Source organism: Elgaria multicarinata, chromosome 17, assembly GCF_023053635.1.
Source record: "Elgaria multicarinata webbii isolate HBS135686 ecotype San Diego chromosome 17, rElgMul1.1.pri, whole genome shotgun sequence".
NCBI lineage: Eukaryota > Metazoa > Chordata > Lepidosauria > Squamata > Anguidae > Elgaria > Elgaria multicarinata.
This window is the reverse complement of record NC_086187.1, coordinates 11,236,864-11,257,856: the sequence shown is the minus strand read 5'-3', so window position 1 is coordinate 11,257,856 and position 20,993 is coordinate 11,236,864. Positions and strand designations below refer to the sequence as shown.

The following is a 20,993-nucleotide window of genomic DNA, read 5'->3' as shown; positions in this document are numbered from 1 at the left end:
TTATAAGCTTAATAATCAAGCTTTATTATTATGTTTATTTGATTTTGGTTTTTACGCCGCTTTTCTACCAAGAAAAATGGCACTCAAGGCACCTCACAATCCCAAATCACACTTGAATAAAACAATAATAAAAGAACTGCATTAAAACACATTTAAAAACACAACAAAACACAGATTAAAAACAGAATCCAGCCCATCAGAAGCCTTGAATAAAAAGGTCTTTGCCTGCACAGCGGATAGGGAGTGAACACAGCCTACCTTCTCAGGGAGTTCCACAGCCTGGGAGCGACCACTGAGAAGGCCCTCTTTCGCTTGGCCACCTCTGACGGCGGCGGTCTTGAAGGAAGGGCCTCTCCCAAAGGTTTTAAGACCCAATATTGAAGGAAGATACTTCCTTACACTTTTTTTTAAAAAAAAAATAGCTTCCCTTCCCTCCCCAGAGAACTGTGTCCTGAGATTGCACACCGACTTTTGGATACCTTAATCTCCAAGGCATATTTTCTGCAGTATCTAAGTCTTATCAGCAGGACCCACCGCTAGTGCAATGGGGAGCTTGCAATTATAAAAACAGCCACAAATGTGTGGATACGCTTGTTTCTGGAATGGGGCAGGTCAGTGGAGCTTGAAGGAGGACGCTCCACTAACCATTCACTGCAAAAGGGTTAGCGGCTTAACCACGGCTTAGCGTGTCGTCTGAACAGGCCCATTATATTTTGCATTTTCCTGCTCCCTTTTGGTAAAAGGTTCAGGGGTCGTGGCATTCAGAGAATTGCCTTGAGTATATAGAACAGCCTTCCTCAACCTGGGGCGCTCCAGATGTGTTGGACTACAACTCCCAGAATGCCCCAGCCAGGCTGGGGCATTCTGGGAGGTGCAGTCCAACACATCTGGAGCACCCCAGGTTGAGGAAGGCTGATATAGAAGGTTCATTTCCGCATCTGTGTTCAGGATAGATATTTTGTGTTACAAACTAAGAAACAACTGACTTAATCTAAAGGCTTCTTCGCTTCACCCTGCCACCAAAATGGTAAACTTAAAGGGGTGGTTAAAGGGTGGAAAAATACTTTGCTCCCCAAAAAGACTCCCCAAAGGCAGAGTTATTCCCCCAGGGCTGTTTTGCTTGACCCCAAAATTCTCATCAAGGCTCTTTTTACCTCTTTATTGCGCAGGCTATATATGATTGGGTTTATCATGGGGTTGATGATGGTATAGAAGACAGAGATCACCTTGTCCTGCTGCGGCGTGCGCTGCACCTTTGACCTCATGTACATGAGCATGGCGGTCGTGTAAAAAATGGTGACCACAGTCAGGTGTGCTGAGCAGGTGGAAAACGCTTTCCGCCTGCCGTCGGCAGAGGCGATACGCAGGATGGTGACGAGGATGCGTATGTAAGAGAGTAGGATTAAGATGAAAGGGATTATCTCAGTAGCTATGCCGCCCAAATACATTGCACTCTCGCTTACGGAAGTGTCGACGCACACCAGCTGAAGCATGGCTGGTACTTCACAGAAGTAGTGATCGATGACAGAGCCACAGAGAGGAAGCTGCAGTGCAGAGAGTGGAACCACCGATCCAAGAAAGGTGCTCAGCCATGAGCCGACAGCCATGCCGACACACACCCGGCCGTTCATAAGAGTGGAGTAACGCAATGGGAGGCATATGGCGACGTACCGGTCGAAAGCCATCACAGCCAGAAAGATGCATTCTGCCGCCCCTAGGAACAGGGTGATGTACATCTGAGCCCCGCACAGTGCAGGGGAGATGGACTTCCTCCTTGCTAAGAAGTTCAAGAGCATTTTGGGGACTACAACTGAGGTGCAGCAGATATTCAAGAGGGCAAGGTTGCAGAGGAAGAAGTACATGGGTGTTTGAAGGTGTGGATCCAAACTAGTCAGGACAATTATGGCGATATTTCCAACCAGTGTTATAGTGTAGATCGCTAGGAATAGCACAAAGAGGAAGACTTCCATTGCCAGGGAAGGAGAGAATCCCAGGAGAATGAATTCTGTGATGGTCGTTGAGTTCCCTTTCACCATTCTTAATAGTGGAGTTTGACCTGTAGAAAGGATAACAGAATATCTTTTATGAGTGTGTACGGAACTACTACACTGCATCAAACCATGGTCTGTCCGGCCCACTAATGTTTGTTCCAACTGGCACCACTTTCCAAACTCTGCTTCTTGAGATTCTTTTAACTGGAATCATAGAGTGAGACGGATGTTATCAGCTATCTAATCTAACCCCCACTCATTGCAGCAAATGCTTCACTAGAGCATCCCTAACAGGTGGCTGTCCAAATCTCCAGTAGGGTGGGGGAGAGAAAGAGAGACCTCCCCATTTCCAGGTAATGCACTCCGTTGTGAAATTGCTCTTACCTTTCAGCTGTATTCTCCCTAATGTTCAACTGAAATCTGATTTCCTGTAACTTAAACTGGTAGGACGTGAGCACAATAGCCTCCCATTTACGTTCCCAAGCAACTGCTATACAGAGGCCTACTGTCTCCCATACTGGAGGCAGCATATACCCATCATGCCTAGTATTTGTTTATTATATGTCTATACTGCCCATTAGCCGAAACTCTCTGGGTGGTTCACAAAAGTTATTGGAAAGTTTGTGAAGAGTATGGCCGATTGCTCTCCTAGAGGTGATGTTTGCCCTGTCCTGGACAGGGTTGCACTCTCCCTAAAGGATCGGGTCCGAAGTTTGGGGGTGCTCTTGGATCCAGAACTGTCACTTGAGGCACAGGTGAACTCAGTGGCAAAGAGCACCTTTTATCAGCTTAGGCTGATATACCAACTGCACCCTTATCTGGGCAGAGATAGCCTAGCTACAGTTATCCATGCTCTGATAACCCCTCATTTGGATTACTGCAATGCGTTATACGTGGGGCTGTCTTTGAAAACGGTCCGGAAAGTTCAACTGGTACAAAACAGGGCAGCACGGTTACTAACAGGGACTGGACGACGAGACCACATCACGCCAGTCCTTTTCCAGCTTCATTGGCTGCCAGTCCAGGTCCGGGCCTGATTCAAAGTGCTGGTATTAACATTTAAAGCCCTAAACGGCTTGGGGCCAGGCTATCTGAAGGAACGCCTCCTCCCGTATGTACCTGCCCGGACCCTAAGGTCATCCTCAGGGGTCCTTCTCCGTGAGCCCCTGCCAAAGGAAGTGAGGCAGGTGGCTACCAGGAGGAGGGCCTTCTCTGCTGTGGCACCCCGGCTGTGGAATGAGCTCCCTAAGGAGATTCGCTTGGCACCTACGTTATATGCTTTTAGATGCCAGGTGAAGACCTTTTTATTCTCCCAGCATTTTAACAGTCTATAAATAAATTTTAACTTGGTGTTTTAAATTTGTAATTTTGCATTGCTGCTGTTTTTATCTGGTTGAGATTTTATATTGTATTTTATATTATGGTTTTATACTGTTGTTTTATACTTTGAATGTTTTTAATTTTTGTGAACTGCCCAGAGAGCTCCGGCTATTGGGTGGTATAGAAATGTAATAAATAAATAAATAAATAAATAATAGAGAAATTGATGCAAAATTAAGAATAGCACAAGGACAATCAAATGAAGACAAGTTTTGAAGGAGGTATGGAAGAAATTCAGTGGATTTGTAAATGTAGCAGAACATGGGAGAACCCTTTCGTCAGCATATACAGGGCTATGAAGAGCATAGATTTAAGGACATGAGGGTCTCTTTCCAACATGTCTGAAAGAAAACTTGATCCATAAATGGGTGATCTGGGGGTTAAGAGTTGTATCAAGCAAGTCAATGATTAATTGATATGAAAACCAGGCAGAAATTTGGAATTGAATGGAAATAAAGGACTTGATATTTGACCTGTGTGACCAAAATTAAAGAGAAATAAAAAATATTTTCGAGGGGGGATTAAAAAATAATTAGTAGCCATTAGTCACCATCCCCTTGTAAAGTGATCCAAGTTGGTAGTCGTCACTGCATTTGTGGTAGCCAAATCCACAGCTTAATTATCTCCTTTTATCTGTCCTGAGTCTCTCACCTTTAGCAGCATTGGATGACTCCGAGTTACTATGAGAGAAGGAGAAATACCTCTCCCCGCCGGCTTTCTCTGTACCCTGCCTCAATTTATACATTTCTCTTATATCCCCACCTTAACTGCTTAGCTCCTAAGTAAGCCCCCAATACTGTAACCTTTCCACACACGGGAGTGGTTTCAGTCCCCTATAATGTTGACTGCCCTTTTTGTCACAATTTCCAGAGCTCCAGTGACCAGAACTGTACACAGTATTCCAAGCACCAGTGATGGATCCAGGGCTCACAGAAATGAAATGTGGAGGCTTTCGGATGAAGGGGAACAATCGGCTACCCCAACCCTTCTCTCTCCCTACTGAGCTTAGCTGCTGCCGTCCTCACAATCTGATTTTCCCAGCAGAAATATGTATAGTTGTGAGCTATCCCTTTAGTAATGGGAATTATTTTGGGATGGCTTTGGTATAAATGGGCAATTAAGACCTCATTAATTTTACAAAAAAAATATGGCTTCTGATGGAGATAAAATGGTGTTAGGGCTAGATTTCTGACCTTGAGATCAACTGTTTATTTCTGTTGCTAGGGTAATAAACTCCTTGAAAACCTTGAGCTGTGGTCTTATACTGTATAGAGACATGGGTAGGATCTACACTGCTGCTTTAAAATGGTTTATAACAGTAGTAACAAGTGTTGGGGCCCAGGACACACTCCCTATACAGTCTTCAAACCTTTTTCAAAGCATTTTATTCTGCTTGGTGTAGATCTGGCCATGGTAATCTCAGGAGGGAGTAAGCCTACGTACACCAGTTGCTGGGGAGCATGGGCGGGAGGGTGCTGTTGCACCCATGTCCTGCTAGTGGGTTCGTGGTCGACAGCTGTTTGGCCAATGTGTGAACAGAATGCTGGACTACATGGACCCTTGGTCTGATCCAGCCTCAGGGCTCTTCTTATAGTCTAGCCAAAGTCCAACAAGCTAACCACTATGCTGCCCTTTGCCCGCTTACTATTCAATGACTGTCAGCTTATCCAAATAAGTTAGGTATTATGCTATGTACTGTTGCGCTCTCTCTCTCTCTCTCTCTCTCTCTCTCTCTCACTCTCTCTCTCTCTCTCTCTCTCTCTCTCACACACACACACACACACACACACACAGATCAATACAACTGCCTGCATTTTGAACTCTCCTCGGCAGCATAGCTATGGGGATTGTTATGATGAATTTCTGCACTTCCAAATTTACAATGCACCACTTGGGTTGTCCCAAAGTTTTGCATAAAGGCCGGAACTAGCACTTCCACTGGAAAGCCCAGCAGGGAATAGGAATCGGAGGCTCAGCATTGTCGCTTTTCTCTCTCCTGCCCCCCCTCCCCCCCCCGATTTACCTGAAAGGATGGTTTCTTTAAATCGCCATCACAGCTACAGCCAAGCATCTGAACGAAGCAGAAACACCAAAATAAGACTGGGAGTCACAGGATTGGTTAGCTGTATATGCTTACAGCGTCCTTGGAATCGCAAGAGGTTATGAAAGAAGTGACAGTGGATTCAAACAGTTTCAAAACATAATAAAATCTAGGGTGTGTTTATTTGCACTCCCCATGGGTGGGGTAGGAAGAGAGGAAGAGACTCTGGGGAGATGTTCTTACATTTTCTAAAAGATCTCTGAAATATGTTAACTGTTATGGGATTTGGGGATCGTAACTCATCTATGCAGTTATTTTGGAGTGGCACATAGACCTTTGCGTGCTCCTCTAGGTGCATCTATCTCTGTCCCTCAATTCCTGTGAAAGCCTCATTGGCTCTCTCCACTTTAAACTAAGTTTTAACACTTCTGGTGCAGAGTTGTTTTCATTGTGGCCTTCAACGGTGTTGATCGCCAGGGTTTAGCATGAGTAGGGATATACGGATTTCATTAAATCCATTTTTTGTTCTGCGGATTGTCAGACACCTTTCGTTGCGTTGCCTCTTGGTTGACTGAATCAGATGTTTGGGGGAGGATTTGGTTCATTTGCAAAGGCATTCCTGTAGTGCACATTAGCAGAAATGTGTGTGTGTGTGTGGGGGGGGGGGTTGCATGAACTTATTCACTAAATAAAGTGAATAGGTTTTCCTATTCACTACCAGGCCAGGTTTAAGGTTCTTGTACTTGTGTACAAAGCCCTAAACAACTTGGGACCAGGATACCTGAGAGAGCGCCTTCTTCCTTACCAACCTGCCCGGTCACTGAGGTCATCTGAAGGCCTGCTCCTGGTGGTCCCACATAGATCCATCCTCCGATTGGAATCCACCAGGGGAAGAGCCTTCAGCGTGGTGGCCCCCCTCCTGTGGAATTCCCTGCCTCTGGAGGACAGGCAGGCGCCAACCTTGTACTCCTTTCGGCGCCTCCTGAAAACATCTTTATTCCAGGAAGCCTTTCCTTAATATGCAGTCTTGGATTTCTGTTTTTGCTTCTTTTAAATTTTGTTTTAATTGTTTTATTCTGTTTTTATTTTCATTTTATCTTGTACACCGCTCTGAAATTTTTCAATGGGGAGCAGTATATAAATATTCTAAATAAATAAATAAATAAATAATCTTCTCCCCCGAAGTGAAACAAAATCGGTCGGCAAGTCCACGCGGCTCAGAAAAAAGCCAGTGTGCTGTGGAATCCACAGGTTGGGCTCATGGAAATTTAATCAATTACAGTCCATTGTGGATTTCTCTGACAACCCTACGTGTGAGACGGAGTTCACTAGGGGAAGAGCAGTATGCTGAACATTCCACGTTCAATCCCCAGCAGTAGGTCCGAAACCCCAGAGAGCTGCTGACACTCTCTGTAGACCAGGAGTACAGAACCTTAGGCCTGTGGGCCAAATTCAGCCCGCCCGGGGTCCTAATCCGTCCCAATCCAACTTCCCCTCTCCCCACGGACTGTCAATCATTCATTGGTTTTCCAGCTTTTGCACAGTTTTTGTCCCTCATTCTAACAGGTTGACACGCTTCTCCTAAGTTGTCGTTACTGGCAGTGGGGAAAACAACTCCAAAACCATAACTCATAGTCTGATATGGACTCATGTTGGAACAAGCTTTGAGATGGAATTCAAAGAATTTTGGCTAGTTTGAGTTTTGCTGATTTGCACATCCCTAGAGGTGGTGGTGGCAGAAAAATGTGGCTGCGGCAGCCAAAGGTCTGGGTATCGCACGTCCTTTCCTGTATGGCTTTAGCCTCTGACCTATCCTAAGTTCTGCCTCCTGACCCCACAAGGTGGTGTTATTATTATTATTATTTATTGCATTTTTGTACCGCCCAACAGCCGAAGCTCCCTGGTAAGAGAATATTTGAAATAAGTAATGGCCAGCCTTCTTTATTTTCCATGTCTTTAGTCAATACAGGGGTTCAGATAAAGTCATCATCACTGACCAAGATGTGAACGGATCTGTACCCCGTTAACTAAGTATTCAGGCTCCCCAAATCCCACCGTCCACTACAAGTGTTCTGGCAGTTTCCCTCGCCTAGGGTGGCCACTTAGAAATCACCAAAATAAGAAATGGATCACCAAAAAAGAGGACAAAGAAAGATGCTGATTTGCATAATATTTGCGTATGATAATGGTGCTTAATTAGAAATTACTATAATTAAAATCGAAACAGTACATCTTGACGTCATGTGGAAAACTGTGACCATGAGTCACAGCTGCTTAGGTGGCCATGAGTGCTCACCTGCTTAGTCTGCTGTCCAGGTGCTGACTGTTGACCAGCAGGTTCAAGGCCCAGTACTAAGGGTTCTTGATCTTTAAACTGGACTTGGTGGTGCCTGGTAGTTCTACAGGGGGCTTGTGGCCCAGGTAGAGTCCACTCAGAGAAGAGCCTTCAGTGTGGTGGCACCCTTTCGATGTAACTCCTTGCTTCTGGAGATCAGGCAGATGACAACACCGTGTTGCTTTCAGCACCTCCTGAAAACCATTCTTTTGGTTAACCACCCTTGGTTTTACTGGCACTGTTTTTAAAGAATAATTGTAATATTAGTTTTCATTCTTTTTATCTTGTGTCCATTTTATATCTGTCTACATGTGGAGATAAACAATAAATAAACTGGACTTGTGCTGGACAACCTTTTAAATAGGGGAGACCTTCAAAATAGAGTTATTTCACGGTTATTTCACGGTTGGACTACTGCAACCTTCTTCTCTCTGGCCTTCCTTCTTCTCACATCACTCCGTTGGTTTCTGTTCACCACTCTGCCGCAAAGATCATCTTCTTGGCTCGCCGCTCTGACCATGTTACTCCGCTTCTGAAATCTCTTCATTGGCTTCCAATTCACTTCAGAATCCAATATAAACTCCTGTTAACCTTCAAAGCTTTTCACGGTCTAGCTCCTTCCTATCTCTCCTCTCTCATCTCACACTATTGCCCCGCTCGTGCTCTTCGCTCCTCTGATGCCATGTTTCTCGCCTGCCCAAGGGCCTCTACTTCCCTTGCTCGGCTTCGTCCATTTTCTTCTGCTGCCCCTTACGCCTGGAACGCTCCTCCAGAACATTTGAGAACTACAAGTTCAATCGCAGCTTTTAAAGCTCAGCTAAAAACTTTTCTTTTTCCTAAAGCTTTTAAAACCTGATGTTGTTTGGACTCTATACTGTTAGTTTTACCCTACCCTGTGCCTGTTTACCCTACCCAGTGCCTGTTTGCTTTCTCTTCCCCTCCTTATTGCTTTACTATGATTTTATTAGAATGTAAGCCTATGCGGCAGAGTCTTGCTATTTACTGTTTTACTCTGTACAGCACCATGTACATTGATGGTGCTATATAAATAAATAAATAAATAATAATAATAAATGGACATTGTAGGTTTTACATCACTTAGGTGTAGAAAGGGCCTTGGTTTGTACATAAAACTAAGCCAGGTTTTCAGAGAATCCTTGCTTAAACTTCATAAGCAATATGCTTGTGAATGCTACCTAATTGCTCCTGCTTGGCTCCTCTTGTCAGTGTGAGTGGCTAACAAACCAGGAAACCTCCAGCAATGGTTTGTTTAGCATTACAGACTACTATTTTTGGCTTGCCCTACAAGCAAGAATCTGAAGCCATAGTTTGAAGTTGACTTCCAGATTCTGGCATGTTCGGAGTTACTGTAAAACATTTACTGTTTTACTCTGTATAGCACCATGTACATTGATGGTGCTATATAAATAAATAAATAAATAAATAAATAATAATAATAATAATAATAATAATAATAATAATAAGAAGAAGGACAGCCCCCTGGCAGCCTCCAAATGGAGGACCATCCCCCATGAAAGAGAACACCCGGCCACACTAGGTGTGTCCAATTTTACGGAGACCACTCCTCTATTTCTGGTATTGTATTTTAAATATTGCACTTCGGCTAGTTTCTGTTGGTCATTTTTCTTTTTCTTTTGTTTTAAACTTTTACATTGTATTTTATTATCTTGCATCTTACGGTTTTAATTATTGTCAATCTCCCAGAGAGCTTTGGCTCTTGGGCGTTATAGAAATTGTAATGAATTTCGCGGCTTCCCCGGGGCCTCGTGGAATTTGGGTTTGGAAGCCAAATTGGGAGAAGTTCCATAAACAAAGTTTTCCACCATTTCTCCGGAGATCAAAATCTCCCCTTGTGGATAATGTGTCACCTCATAAGGCTGATTGGTCTCCTTAGCATCCATTACTCCAGGCGCTGCAAGAAAAAAAAAGAGTTGCATTGTTTTCTTTATGAAGATTTGGTAACAAGTTTTATTTGGCAATAAAAAGTTCTCAGATGGTTCCAGCTATTGCGCAAGCACAACACAGGTGCGCGTATTTACACTGGCAGGTGGGGAAGAATGGCCATAACAAAAGCTTTACTGGAACATGTCAAGATCCATCTAGTCTAGCTAAGTTTTTCATAATGGCCGGCCATATGCCTCTCATGAGATCTCAGAAAAAAAGTAGGGTATAAAGGCAGTGGTCTGTTGCTTAGTCACAGTAACTGGTGTTCTAAAATACAACCTGGCCATCACAGCTGGAGAACATCAGGTTGCAGAAGGCTTCATCTTATCTAGGGATGTTGGAGGAATCTGGTTTGGGGGTGGAGCTTCGTGGGGGTTTGCCAGTTCGGCCCCTTGGATGCCAGCTCACGGACCCCTGAGCTGGCTCAACTTGGCACACATGGTTTCCTGCTTAAAATAAAATAAAAAAAATTGCGCAAATCGGGATTTACACAAATTTGCGGCTGGGAATAGTTAGGGAAGTCGGGATTTGCACCAATTTGTGGCTGCAAATAGCACAATTTGGGTGAAATTCCAAGCATAAATGCTCCTTTATGCTGGCAATTTGACGCAAAGGGCAGTATTAATGGCTGTGAATTTGCACAAATCCTGATTTCCATAAATATTCTCAGTCATGAATTGGGGCAGATCATGGCTCATGGAGAGAATAAAAGACATACCCCCCCCAGACCATCTGGAATACCTGCAAGGGTTGGGCAACTGGCAGGAGTCCAGTGATCACAGCTCGAACAGGACTCGGGGGAGTTTGCCCATCCCTAGCATATCATATATAATTCAAAGTCAGGAGTTAGTTGGCCATCTTTTTTTGACTTTCCATTGACCAATTCTCATGAAACACACTTCATTGAAAAGCTCTTGATGCACAGATTCCAGGAATGACAATGGTTTTCACTGTATTCAAAGTCGGGAGTGTATTATTGTCCATAAACATTTTTAAAAAAAAGAATTAGGCCACCTTTTATAAAAGTACTATAATGTTCTATTTTTTAATATCAAAAATTGTCAAGTTTAATTAAACAAGCATAATTAATTGCAAGTTGGAGCAATGACCACAAAAAGGTCTCTGTACACCTTTATAAATGTAGGTTTAGATCAAAGTATAGCCTGTAAACAAATCATGAATGGATTAAGAGATAGCTACAGCTAAAAGTAACCCAATCAAAGTTTAGTTATTGTTCAGTAAGGAATCTCTTGCTGTGAAATTTAACAACAAAACAATTTAAAGCCTCTGTACACCATCAGTGAAGTTAAACCTTTCATTAGATTTTATTTTTTTCTGCCAACTGTGTTCGCAGGGAACCAGCTGGTTCCTCTAGTTGGCAACAGAGGACATTGAACAGGAGCCAGATTTTTCAAATGAATGAGGGCTTATGGGTAAACAGCATTGACTCCGCCCACTGACTCACCCTTCCACAAGCATCCCCATGGGGAAATGGGCCCTTACTGTAGTCTTTGCCCGAAATCTGAGAAGGAGGAACTATGCTAAATCTCCAGAAGCTACTACAAAACCTCAGCTGTGACTTGGCAGTGTAGGGTCTTACAGATGCTGATTTTATGGGGCAGGGGTATTATACGTTGCATTTCTTAAGAGTTGTGGGCACATTCTTGGGAATGGATTAAGTAGTCCAGCCCAGATTGTAAGAGTTTATTTGTCTTTTTAGGCTCCTGCACCCCTGTGCCATGCCTGATCCTGAAATTGCTGAGAATATCGCAACTTTGTCTGCAAGATACAGGAAGGGGACAGTGTTGCAGTTAGCTGGTTAATGAATGGGAATTTGGAGGTAAAGCTAGCCTTAGTGTCTCTGTAGCCTGCAATGTGGTTTCCTGCTCCTCTCCTTCCTTTCCCCTTCTCTCTCTCTCTGAATCCCTCCATTGATGGGAGCAGTTGTGTTCTCGCTCTCTCCCTCCCTCCCTCCTTTCTCTTCTGCCCGTGTTGTAGAACACAAAGGAATAGATTGAACAAACTTTGTTTGAAACTCTACGCCATACCTGCATTTTTATGCAGGAATATTGTGAGTAAACCATGTTACCTTTTCTTCACTAAAAAAGGGTGTGGTTTCCCTTTTATCAGCCTTGTGTGCATGTGAGACTGGTAAGCGCTCATTCTGTTATACTTTTTTGTTCGTTTCCTCTCTCTCTGCTAAATTGCCTTTCTAACAGGAAGCATGATAACCAAATAATTCCTATCTGAAATAGGCTGAGATGACTCTTCAGAGGAAGGATTAAGCAATGTCCCCTAAACCTGCCTAGCCTCATTTCCTGACCTGCCCCCAAACAGATATGGTAAAGATTACAAATCAGTCATGCTAAATTGTGCTAGAGATGGACCGGGGGGCTTTCCCAGCACAAGACAGACTCATATGCTGGCATGTTGTTTATTTTATTTATTTATTATTACATTTACATCCCACTGTTTCCCCCGGAAGGAACCCAAAGCGGCTGACACAAATCTCTTCTTCTCCATTTTATCCTCACAACAACCACCCTGTGAGCTGGGGGTTGGACTTATAGGGTTCTTCCAACTCTACTATTCTTTGATTCTACGAAGTAAGTTAGGCTGAGAGTCAGTGACTGGCCAAATTTCACCTGGTGGAATCTACACTACTGCTTTAAAGCGCTTTATAACAGTTTTGACAACTGTTGGGGCCCAGGACACACTGCATATACAGTTTTTAAAACATTTTCAAAGTGCTTTAAAGCGCTTTAAAAGCAGTTGTGTAGATACCCCCTTGGTGAGCTTCATGGCCGAGTGGGGACTAGAACTCGGATCTCCCAACTCCCAGTCCAACATTCTAACCACTACACCATGCTGGTTCTCACTGTTGTTGGCCCATGAACAGTGACTCCGGGTGCCAGGGATAGGGTGACCAAATGAAAAGGAGGACAGGGCTCCTGTATCTTTAAGAGTTGTATTGAAAAGGAAATTTCATCAAGTGTCATTTGTATATATGGAGAACCTGGTGAAATTCCCTCTTCATCACAACAGTTAAAGCTGCTGGTGCCCTGCCCTCTTTTAAATCTGGTCACTCTAGTGTAGCTCCTGCAGCTTTAACTGTTGTGATGAAGAGGGAATTTCACCAGGTTTTCCATATATACAAATGACACCTGGTGAAATTCCCTTTTCTATGCAACTCTTAAAGATACAGGAGCCCTGTCCTCCTTTTCATAGGGTCACCTTAGCCAGAGTATGATGTCATCTGGTCTAGTTGGGACTTGGTCTCCAAAGCAATTTGAGCTCAAATACTCCAGGGGTAAAACACACAAAACTTTCCTGAAAGACTGTGCTGGCTCCGTTCTCTTCATCACAGCCTCGCCCCTTGGGGTAAGTAGCAAAAAGCCGTGCCTTTTATGACATGAGAAGCAATTTGTGGGAAATGAAAGGCACTCTTCCTACATGGGCAGAAACACCAGGTTTCTAGAAAGAGGAATCTTTGCCGGCAGTTATGCTAACCCTTCTCTTCCTATTATTTATTATTAACATGTATATACTGCCTTATTTGCTAAAAGCCATCAAGGCAGTGAGCAACGATTTGGAACAATAAAATCATAAACACTGTTCTTAGCATCTTAAAACCCTTTTTTAGACAGAGGTTTGAAACCTCAGCCTCCCTCGCTTGTCTGGGCTCCGACGGAGACAAAGGTGAGTCACGCAACAGAGGCAGGTTTTTAGAGGGTTACAATTTGTTTCCTTGAACCTTAAAAAAATATACACTCACACACAATCAAATAGTCCCCGCAGGTTGCAATGAGGCAAGCATTCTGTCTCGGAGCAAGACAGCTTGGAAATGATTTGGAATAAACTTGTTGATACGAAGTGGAATTGACAGATTGATATCGGGTCCCATCACCAGGTTCTGCTGTCAAGAGATCACACAGAAAGGGATGAAGGGAAGGGATTTTTCTTCTAGCAAAGTTTTGCTTTATAGCTGCCGGTTGTTTGGGACATGTGCCCAGTTTTGTTGCTTGAGTCGTGATGGTTTGTTTGCATTTACCTTGGAGCGAAGGGTTTCGAAACTGACGCTCTTTTAGGGAGACGTCTTGCTGTCAGAGGGCATCCCTCAGTTACAAGATCGAATGGCATGACCTGACCAAAGACGCTCACCATCGACTTCATGGCAACAGCATCCTAAAACCAAAATCGATCAGGGAACTTGTTGCAGTAAGTTAGGGGAAGGAAGAAGAGGCTACAAAGCTGAGTGGTAGAGCACTTATTTTGTTTTTGTTTTGAAAAACAGGAATAAATATCTAAAGTATGGGCAAGTAGAAAATCTTAGAATCAGCGGGTGTCTTCATGGTGCTGGGTTGGTGCTGCTCTGCTTCCAAAGCCCATGCTGTCACTGGTGTGCAGTGGTGGCATGTTGTCATAGAATCATAGAATAGCAGAGTTGGAAGGGACCTACAAGGCCATCAAGTCCAACCCCCTGCTCAATGCAGAAATCCACCTTAAAGCATCCCTGACAGATGGTTGTCCAGCTGTCTCTTGAAGGCCTCTAGTGTGGGAGAGCCCACAACCTCCCTAGGTAACTGGTTCCATTGTCGTACTGCTCTAACAGTCAGGAAGTTTTTCCTGATGTCCAGCTGGAATCTGGCTTCCTGTAACTTGAACCCGTTATTCCATGTCCTGCACTCTGGCAGGATCGAGGAGAGATCCTGGCCCTCCTCTGTGTGACAACCTTACGAGAGGAGGCAGTGCGGGCTTTCTGGTGGCCGTTAGGTTTACTGGGCCCACCCCCTCCCTTTCCCACGGCTTCTGGCGACCAATAGGAGGTCGTCTTCCACCCAGTAACAACCTTGGAGTGGCTGTGAGCGAGGACAGACCGGCGGAAGAGCCAATCTGACCTTGATCTGGCTGGAAAACTCGGGGTAAGTCCACGACTTTTCAGACATGCACCTTCACCTCTTTGCCTCAGGGTGGCTTCAAATCTGCGTCTGCGTCATAGAATCAATGCAGCAAGGATTCAGAGCCACTCTGGGGCAAAGACGACGTCAAAACAGCCCCTCAGTCTCCAATATCTCAGGTAGAAAGATGGGGAAAGAACTTCGCTTGAGTCTCTGGCCTGCCTCCACTAGGCACTACTAGGAGTTGAACACTGCGTCTATTTCTGGTCTACATCCGTTCCATCTGCTGCCCCTAATTACCACAAGATAAGGAAAGACCGTAAACCTTTTATATCCTATTGTGCTCGTCTAATTGAATCCATTAATTCTCCACCATGCAATGCATTCAGAAAACCACCCAATTTGCGTAACTTGTTCGTTAAAGCTGGACATCAACAAAGTCTTTGCAACCCAGGATTACACCAGCGTGATCCTTGCAGTTACCTCCAAAAAACCCCACACTTTTACGAGAGCGCGGTTACTAACAAAACCTATTGCATTGGACTATCAGTAACATGCACTTCTACTAATGTAATTGATTAAGCTGAACGTAAAAAGAAAAAAAAAAAAAAAGGTATGGTGTATGCATCATGCAGGGAAAACCACAATGGAACGAAGAACAAGATTCCAGAACCACAAATCTGTGATTTGTACCAAAAAAAACCTGGAGCAGCCTGTTGCAAGAGAATACAACTCTCCTGTGTTTGAGTCTCTCTGATCTAGAGTTGCTCCTAATAGAACAAACAAAAGACACTGACTTGCTTGATGAACGGGGAAACGTCTGGACCTACAGTATTATTATTATTATTATTATTATTATTATTATTATTATTTATTTATTTATTTATTTATTTATATAGCACCATCAATGTACATGGTGCTGTACAGAGTAAAACAGTAAGTCGCAAGACCCTGCCGCATAGGCTTACAATAAACAGCCTCAATCTGGAGGATAATTTGTAAGCATTCTACCACTCATTTCTTCTTCTTCGAAGGAATTTTCATCTATATTCCAAACTGCAACTCTCTGTGTAAGAGACCCAATGAAATCAATGGGATGTAAATTAGGCATGACCAACTACGTCCCATTTATTAAACTGTAGGATATTTTCAGATCTAAACATGCGCCGGGTTGTGCCATAAATCAGCTTTTTTTTTTTGCTATCAGTGTCCATCCCTCCCATTCCCTCCCTCATTGTTCCCTACAGTTAAATTATGGAACTCACTACCAAAAGATGTAGCGATGGCCACCAATTTGGATGGCTTTAAAAGGGGGTTGGATAAATTCCTGGAGGCAAAGGCTATCCATGGCTACTAGCCCTGATGGTTGTGAGCTACCTCGAGTATTCGAGGCACTAAGCCTGTGTGCACCAGTTGCTGGGGAACATGGGCGGGAGGGTGCTGTTGCACCATGTCCTGCTTGTTCATCCCTGGCCGATGGCTGGTTGGCCACTGTGTGAACAGAGTGCTGGACTAGATGGACCCTCGGTCTGATCCAGCATCAGGACTCTTCTTATGTTCTTATGTACAGTGACAAGAGGCTGCAAATCATTCAAATTTGGCTGCTTCTGGAAGGGGAACGTAACACCATGGCTTGGCGAAACTTCCTGCCATCGCTTAATTTATGGCAGTTATCTCCTGTCTCCGAAGAAGCAGCCCCTGAGCTCTGTGGGTCCTTCTGATGCCATCTTCCCCATTTCCAGTGGCAAAGATCTTGTGTCTCCGAGGCCGCCCTGTCCAACTGAGACCAGACATGAAGGTAAAAAAACACAATGCGATGTGAGGGTCTCCCTGACATCACTCCACTTTTATCTCTGTGTTTTATGGCATGTAAACTGGTCTGTTGCTGAAAAATATTTTTTTCTAATTGGTCGGTGCCGCTTATTTCTTCTATTGTTGTATTTTTAATTGTGTTTTTAATGCCTTTGTTTTTATGGTGTTTTCAATTAAGATTTTATTACTCTGGACTTTATTCTTAGCCACTTCCATTTTTCCTTGGGTGGAATGGAAATAAAACAAACATAACTAGATAAATCAAACTTCTTAGAGCTATTTAGCAAGGGAAACCTAGGAAGCTGCCTTATACTGAGCGCTTCTCCACATTGTGTTAAAAAACAACCCACTGCTTTAGCTGGGCTTTCTGCTTCTGTTTTCATTCCAGGATTGCAATCGGCTCAATTACACGTGTGGCCACATGTTTTGAATTGAACATTTCCCATCTCTGCCTAGTCCATTCAACTTCATTAAACAGCACCGTCTAGTGGCAGAAGTATAGCACAATGCCAACTTTACATGAGGCCGATTTTGCAGCTATTTCTTTTTTAAAAAAGCTGATTATCTGCGTTTTCAGGAAATGTTGGCGTCATGTAATGAGCCCGCAAAGTTCTGTGACTGTCCAATCACGAGCGTGCAATAAGTCACTCGTTTAGAGAAGCTCTGAGTCGAACCATGGACCCACCTAGTCCAGTACTGTCGACACTGACAGGCAGCAGCTCTCCAGGGATTCAGACAGAAGTTTCTCAAGCCCTCCCTGGAGATGCCAGGGGTTAGAACGGGGACTTCCTGCAGGCAAAGTGTGCGCTCTACCACTCTTCCATTTCTCAAGTGCTGCTTTTAACTTTTTCAAAAGTTGGGTTTTTTTTAATGTTTCCTTCCTCTGCAGAAGTCCTATTAGGCATATGATCCATCCCTCTCTTCTTGCTTTCCAAACCACGTGCTCATGAGCAGTATGGATAGTAGAAACATCACTTTTTTCACCTTCATCCTCCTTGGATTCTCGGCCCATCCCCAACTGGAGATCGTCCTCTTTGCCGTGGTGTCGGTGGTCTACGGAGTGACCCTCCTGGGCAACGTCTCGCTACTGCTGTTGACCTGTTTAGACTCTCGCCTCCACACCCCGATGTACTTTTTCCTCGGCAACCTGGCCTTCCTGAACGTCTGCTACACGTCTGCTGTGGTCCCCAAGATGCTCATCAACTTCCTGGCTGCGAGGAAGACCATCTCGTATCACCTGTGCGCCGCGCAGGTCTACATCACACTTTTCTTGGGGGCGGCCGAGTGCCTCCTGCTCCTGGTGATGGCGTTCGACCGGTACGTTGCCATCTGCAACCCGCTGCATTACGTGACCACCATGAACAAGTCCACCTGCCTTTCCCTCGCTCTCGGAGCATGGGTTGGCAGCTTCCTCATGGCGGTGGTCCCGTCTTTGACAATGAACCAATCCTTGTGTGGTTCCACCATTGACCACCTCTTCTGCGAAGCTCCCGTCCTGCTCCAGTTGGCGTGTCCCGGCGACGACACGTCCGTCAACAAGACCATGATGGTGGCCGGGGGCACGTTCACCCTGCTTGTGCCGTTTGTCTTGATCTTGCTGTCCTACGTCCACATCATCGTGGCCGTATTGAGGATCTCTTCCGCCGATGGGAAGCGGAAAGCATTCTCCACTTGCTCGGCCCACATCACCGTTGTAACTATCTACTACGGGAGTGGGATGTTCATGTACATGCGGCCCAAGGCCAGCTACTCGGCTGAGAAGGATAAGCTGATCTCTCTCTTCTACTCAGTGATCAACCCTATGCTGAACCCCATCATATACAGCCTGCGGAACAACGATGTGAACGAGGCCCTCAGGAAAGTGCTGGGGAGAACCAAAGCAGCTTAGCAAGAATAGACCCTCTGATCAAGAAGTTCATAGAATCATAGAATAGTGGAGTTGGAAGGGGCCTATAAGGCCATCGAGTCCAACCCCCTGCTCAATGCAGGGATCCACCTTAAAGCATCCCTGACAGATGGCTGTTCAGCTGCCTTTTGAAGGCCTCTAGTGTGGGAGAGCCCACCACCTCCCTAAGCCATTGGTTCCGTTGTCATACTGCTCTAACCGTCAGGAAGTTTTTCCTGATGTCCAGCCGGAATCTGGCTTCCTGTCACTTGAGCCCATTATTCCGTGTCCTGCACTCTGGGAGGATCGAGAAGAGATTCTGGCCCTCCTCTGTGGGACCACCTTTCAAGTCCTTGAAGAGTGCCATCATGTCTCCCCTCAATCTTCTCTTCTCCAGGCTAAACATGCCCAATTCTTTCAGTCTCTCTTCATAGGGCTTTGTTTCCAGACCCCTGATCATCCTGGTTGCCCTCCTCTGAACACGCTCCAGCTTATCTGCGTCCTTCTTGAATTGTGGAGCCCAGAACTGGACGCAATACTCAAGATTAGGCCTAACCAGCGCCGAATAGAGAGGAACCAGTATTTTGCGTGATTTGGAAGCTTTACTTCTATTAATGCAGTTGAAAAGTTCTGGTTTTCAGAGTGGCTGGGTATAGATCAGCCACCGGCTTTCCAGAAACTGCAGAAACTTCCAGAGCACAGGGGGAGAGACGAAATAAGACCCAACTTGTCTCTGTTGTAGCCTTGAGAACCGCGACAGAATGAGGGGGTGGAGCGCAGGAGATCAGCAGGCTATAAGACATCTGGTTGCTATTTTCTAAACCTTGTATTCCTGGGGTAGATGTGTGCAGTTTGTAGTGTTTATTAAAGCCTCAATGCACAGGAAAGGTTTAGCTTATTCGGTTCGGGTTTGCACATTACTGACAAATACTAACGGATAGCAGGCTGCATTTGCCTATTTTTGCAATTAATTTGAAACGTTACAATGTTAAGTGTTAGTGAAATGAGTTGCTTATGTTTGCAAGGACGCACTGGTATGCTTTTGCCCACCCCTATTGCGGTTTTGTTAGCCGCTCCGGGCACTTTTGTGGAAAACCAACATATAAATTAAATAATGCTGAGGATACATTGGAAGAGAACATCAGAACAGCCCTTCTGGATCAGATCAAAGGTCCATCTCGTCCAGCACTGTTCACACAGTGGCCAACCAGCTGTCGACCAGGGACCCACAAAGCAGGACACGGTGCAACAGCACCCTCCCACCCATGTTCCCCAGCAACTAGTGCATATAGGCTTACTGCCTCTGATACTGGAGGTAGCACATAGTCATGAGGACTAGTAGCCATTGATAGCCATTTTCCATCCTTACCTTGAAACAATGAGGATCGAACGTGGGATCTTCTGCATTCCAACCAGGGCCTCTACCACTGCACCACATCCCTCCCCATAGAACATATATTTTGTAACTGCAGAGGCCACCAGTGAGGGAGGAAGCAGGAGCCAGGCAACTCTCCACCGTGCCTGGGTCCAGCTCCAGCTGAGAGCCCCCTCCCTCCTGCTACCTACTGTCTCTGGAGAGGCCACCAGTGAGGGAGGAAGCAGCAGCCAGGCACCTCTCCACCGTGCCTGGGTCCAGCTCCAGCTGAGAGCCCCCTCCCTCCTGCTGTCACCTGTAACTGCTGAACTTTCCAACTAAGATTGTAGTGCCTGAATTTGCTTTCCTTTCCCCCCTCCTCCTCCTCCTCCCTCCCAATCCCCTTTCCTTTTGTGTCATGTCTTTTAGATTGTAAGCCTGTGGGCAGGGACTGTCAAGAAATACTTTTGTAAGCCGCCGTGAGAGCCATTTTTGGCTGAATGGTGGCATAAAAATCCATAAATAAATAAATAAAATAAAATACAGAGTCAGGCCCTTGGTCTGTCTGGCTCAGTACTGTTGAGGCTGACTGGCAGTAACGGCTCTCCACGTAGGATTCTTTTCAGCCCTACTTGGATATGTGAGTGGGGCAAGCTACTTACTCTCAGGCTCCCTTACCTTACAGCGTTGTGGTGAGGAAGAAAGGGATGGGGGTGGGGGACACCCTGCTTGGCAGGGAAGGGGGTTGGATAAAACTGTAATAAATGTACTTTTTCAACAGCATGAATGAGTATGGCTCAGCTCAGACAACGCGTTAAACGCAGTGTGAAAACTCGTCAACGGTTGAGTTCCTAGGGGGTGCTCCCTCCACTGTTGTGTGACTGTGGGCTCCCGTGGAGTTGAGTAAAATCTATTGCAATATTTGATAGACTCTCCTTTTGCCCTCTCTTCTCCCCCGGTCCTCCCGATGGTATTCCATCAGCCGTTGCTGCAAAAAACCCCAATCCCAGCGGCTTTCCTAGAGCGGCACTCGCCGCTCTTGCCAGGGAACACTGTAGCCAGTGGGAAAAGTCAACGCAACTGAGCCCTCAACACAACACAATGGATGTGCACTTCAGAGTGGAGTGTTCACCCCCAAGAAACCTCCACTGTGGAGTGGAGTTTCCCCACCAGACAACACGTTTCTCAACAGCGGTGTGAAAACTCCCCCGTGGCGTTCTAAAATCACTGTCGAGAAACGCGTTGTCTGAACTGAGCCTTTATCTTGCCAAGACTGGAGATCTTTGATTTCATCTCCCACTCTCCTAACCCTGAAGGGCAAATGTGACAAGA

At 45.2% G+C, this 20,993-nt stretch overlaps 2 protein-coding genes across 2 annotated transcripts; one reads left to right on the top strand and one right to left on the bottom strand.

Annotated features, from left to right (window-relative positions):
• Positions 1-1,097: 1,097 nt before the first annotated feature.
• Positions 1,098-2,036, bottom strand: LOC134410269 (olfactory receptor 10A7-like). Its single transcript, XM_063143438.1, has one exon. The coding sequence runs from the start codon at positions 2,034-2,036 to the stop codon at positions 1,098-1,100; it is 939 nt and encodes a 312-aa protein (XP_062999508.1).
• Positions 2,037-17,377: 15,341 nt separating this feature from the next.
• On the top strand, positions 17,378-18,310 carry LOC134410155 (olfactory receptor 2K2-like). Its single transcript, XM_063143283.1, has one exon. It carries the CDS (start codon positions 17,378-17,380, stop codon positions 18,308-18,310), a length of 933 nt encoding a protein of 310 aa, XP_062999353.1.
• Positions 18,311-20,993: the final 2,683 nt, after the last annotated feature.

What these genes read in the sequence shown, in the direction of transcription:
- LOC134410269 (XM_063143438.1), bottom strand. Translation starts at nt 2,036, where the DNA reads ATGGTGAAAGGGAACTCAACGACCATCACAGAATTCATTCTCCTGGGA.
- LOC134410155 (XM_063143283.1), top strand. Translation starts at nt 17,378, where the DNA reads ATGGATAGTAGAAACATCACTTTTTTCACCTTCATCCTCCTTGGATTC.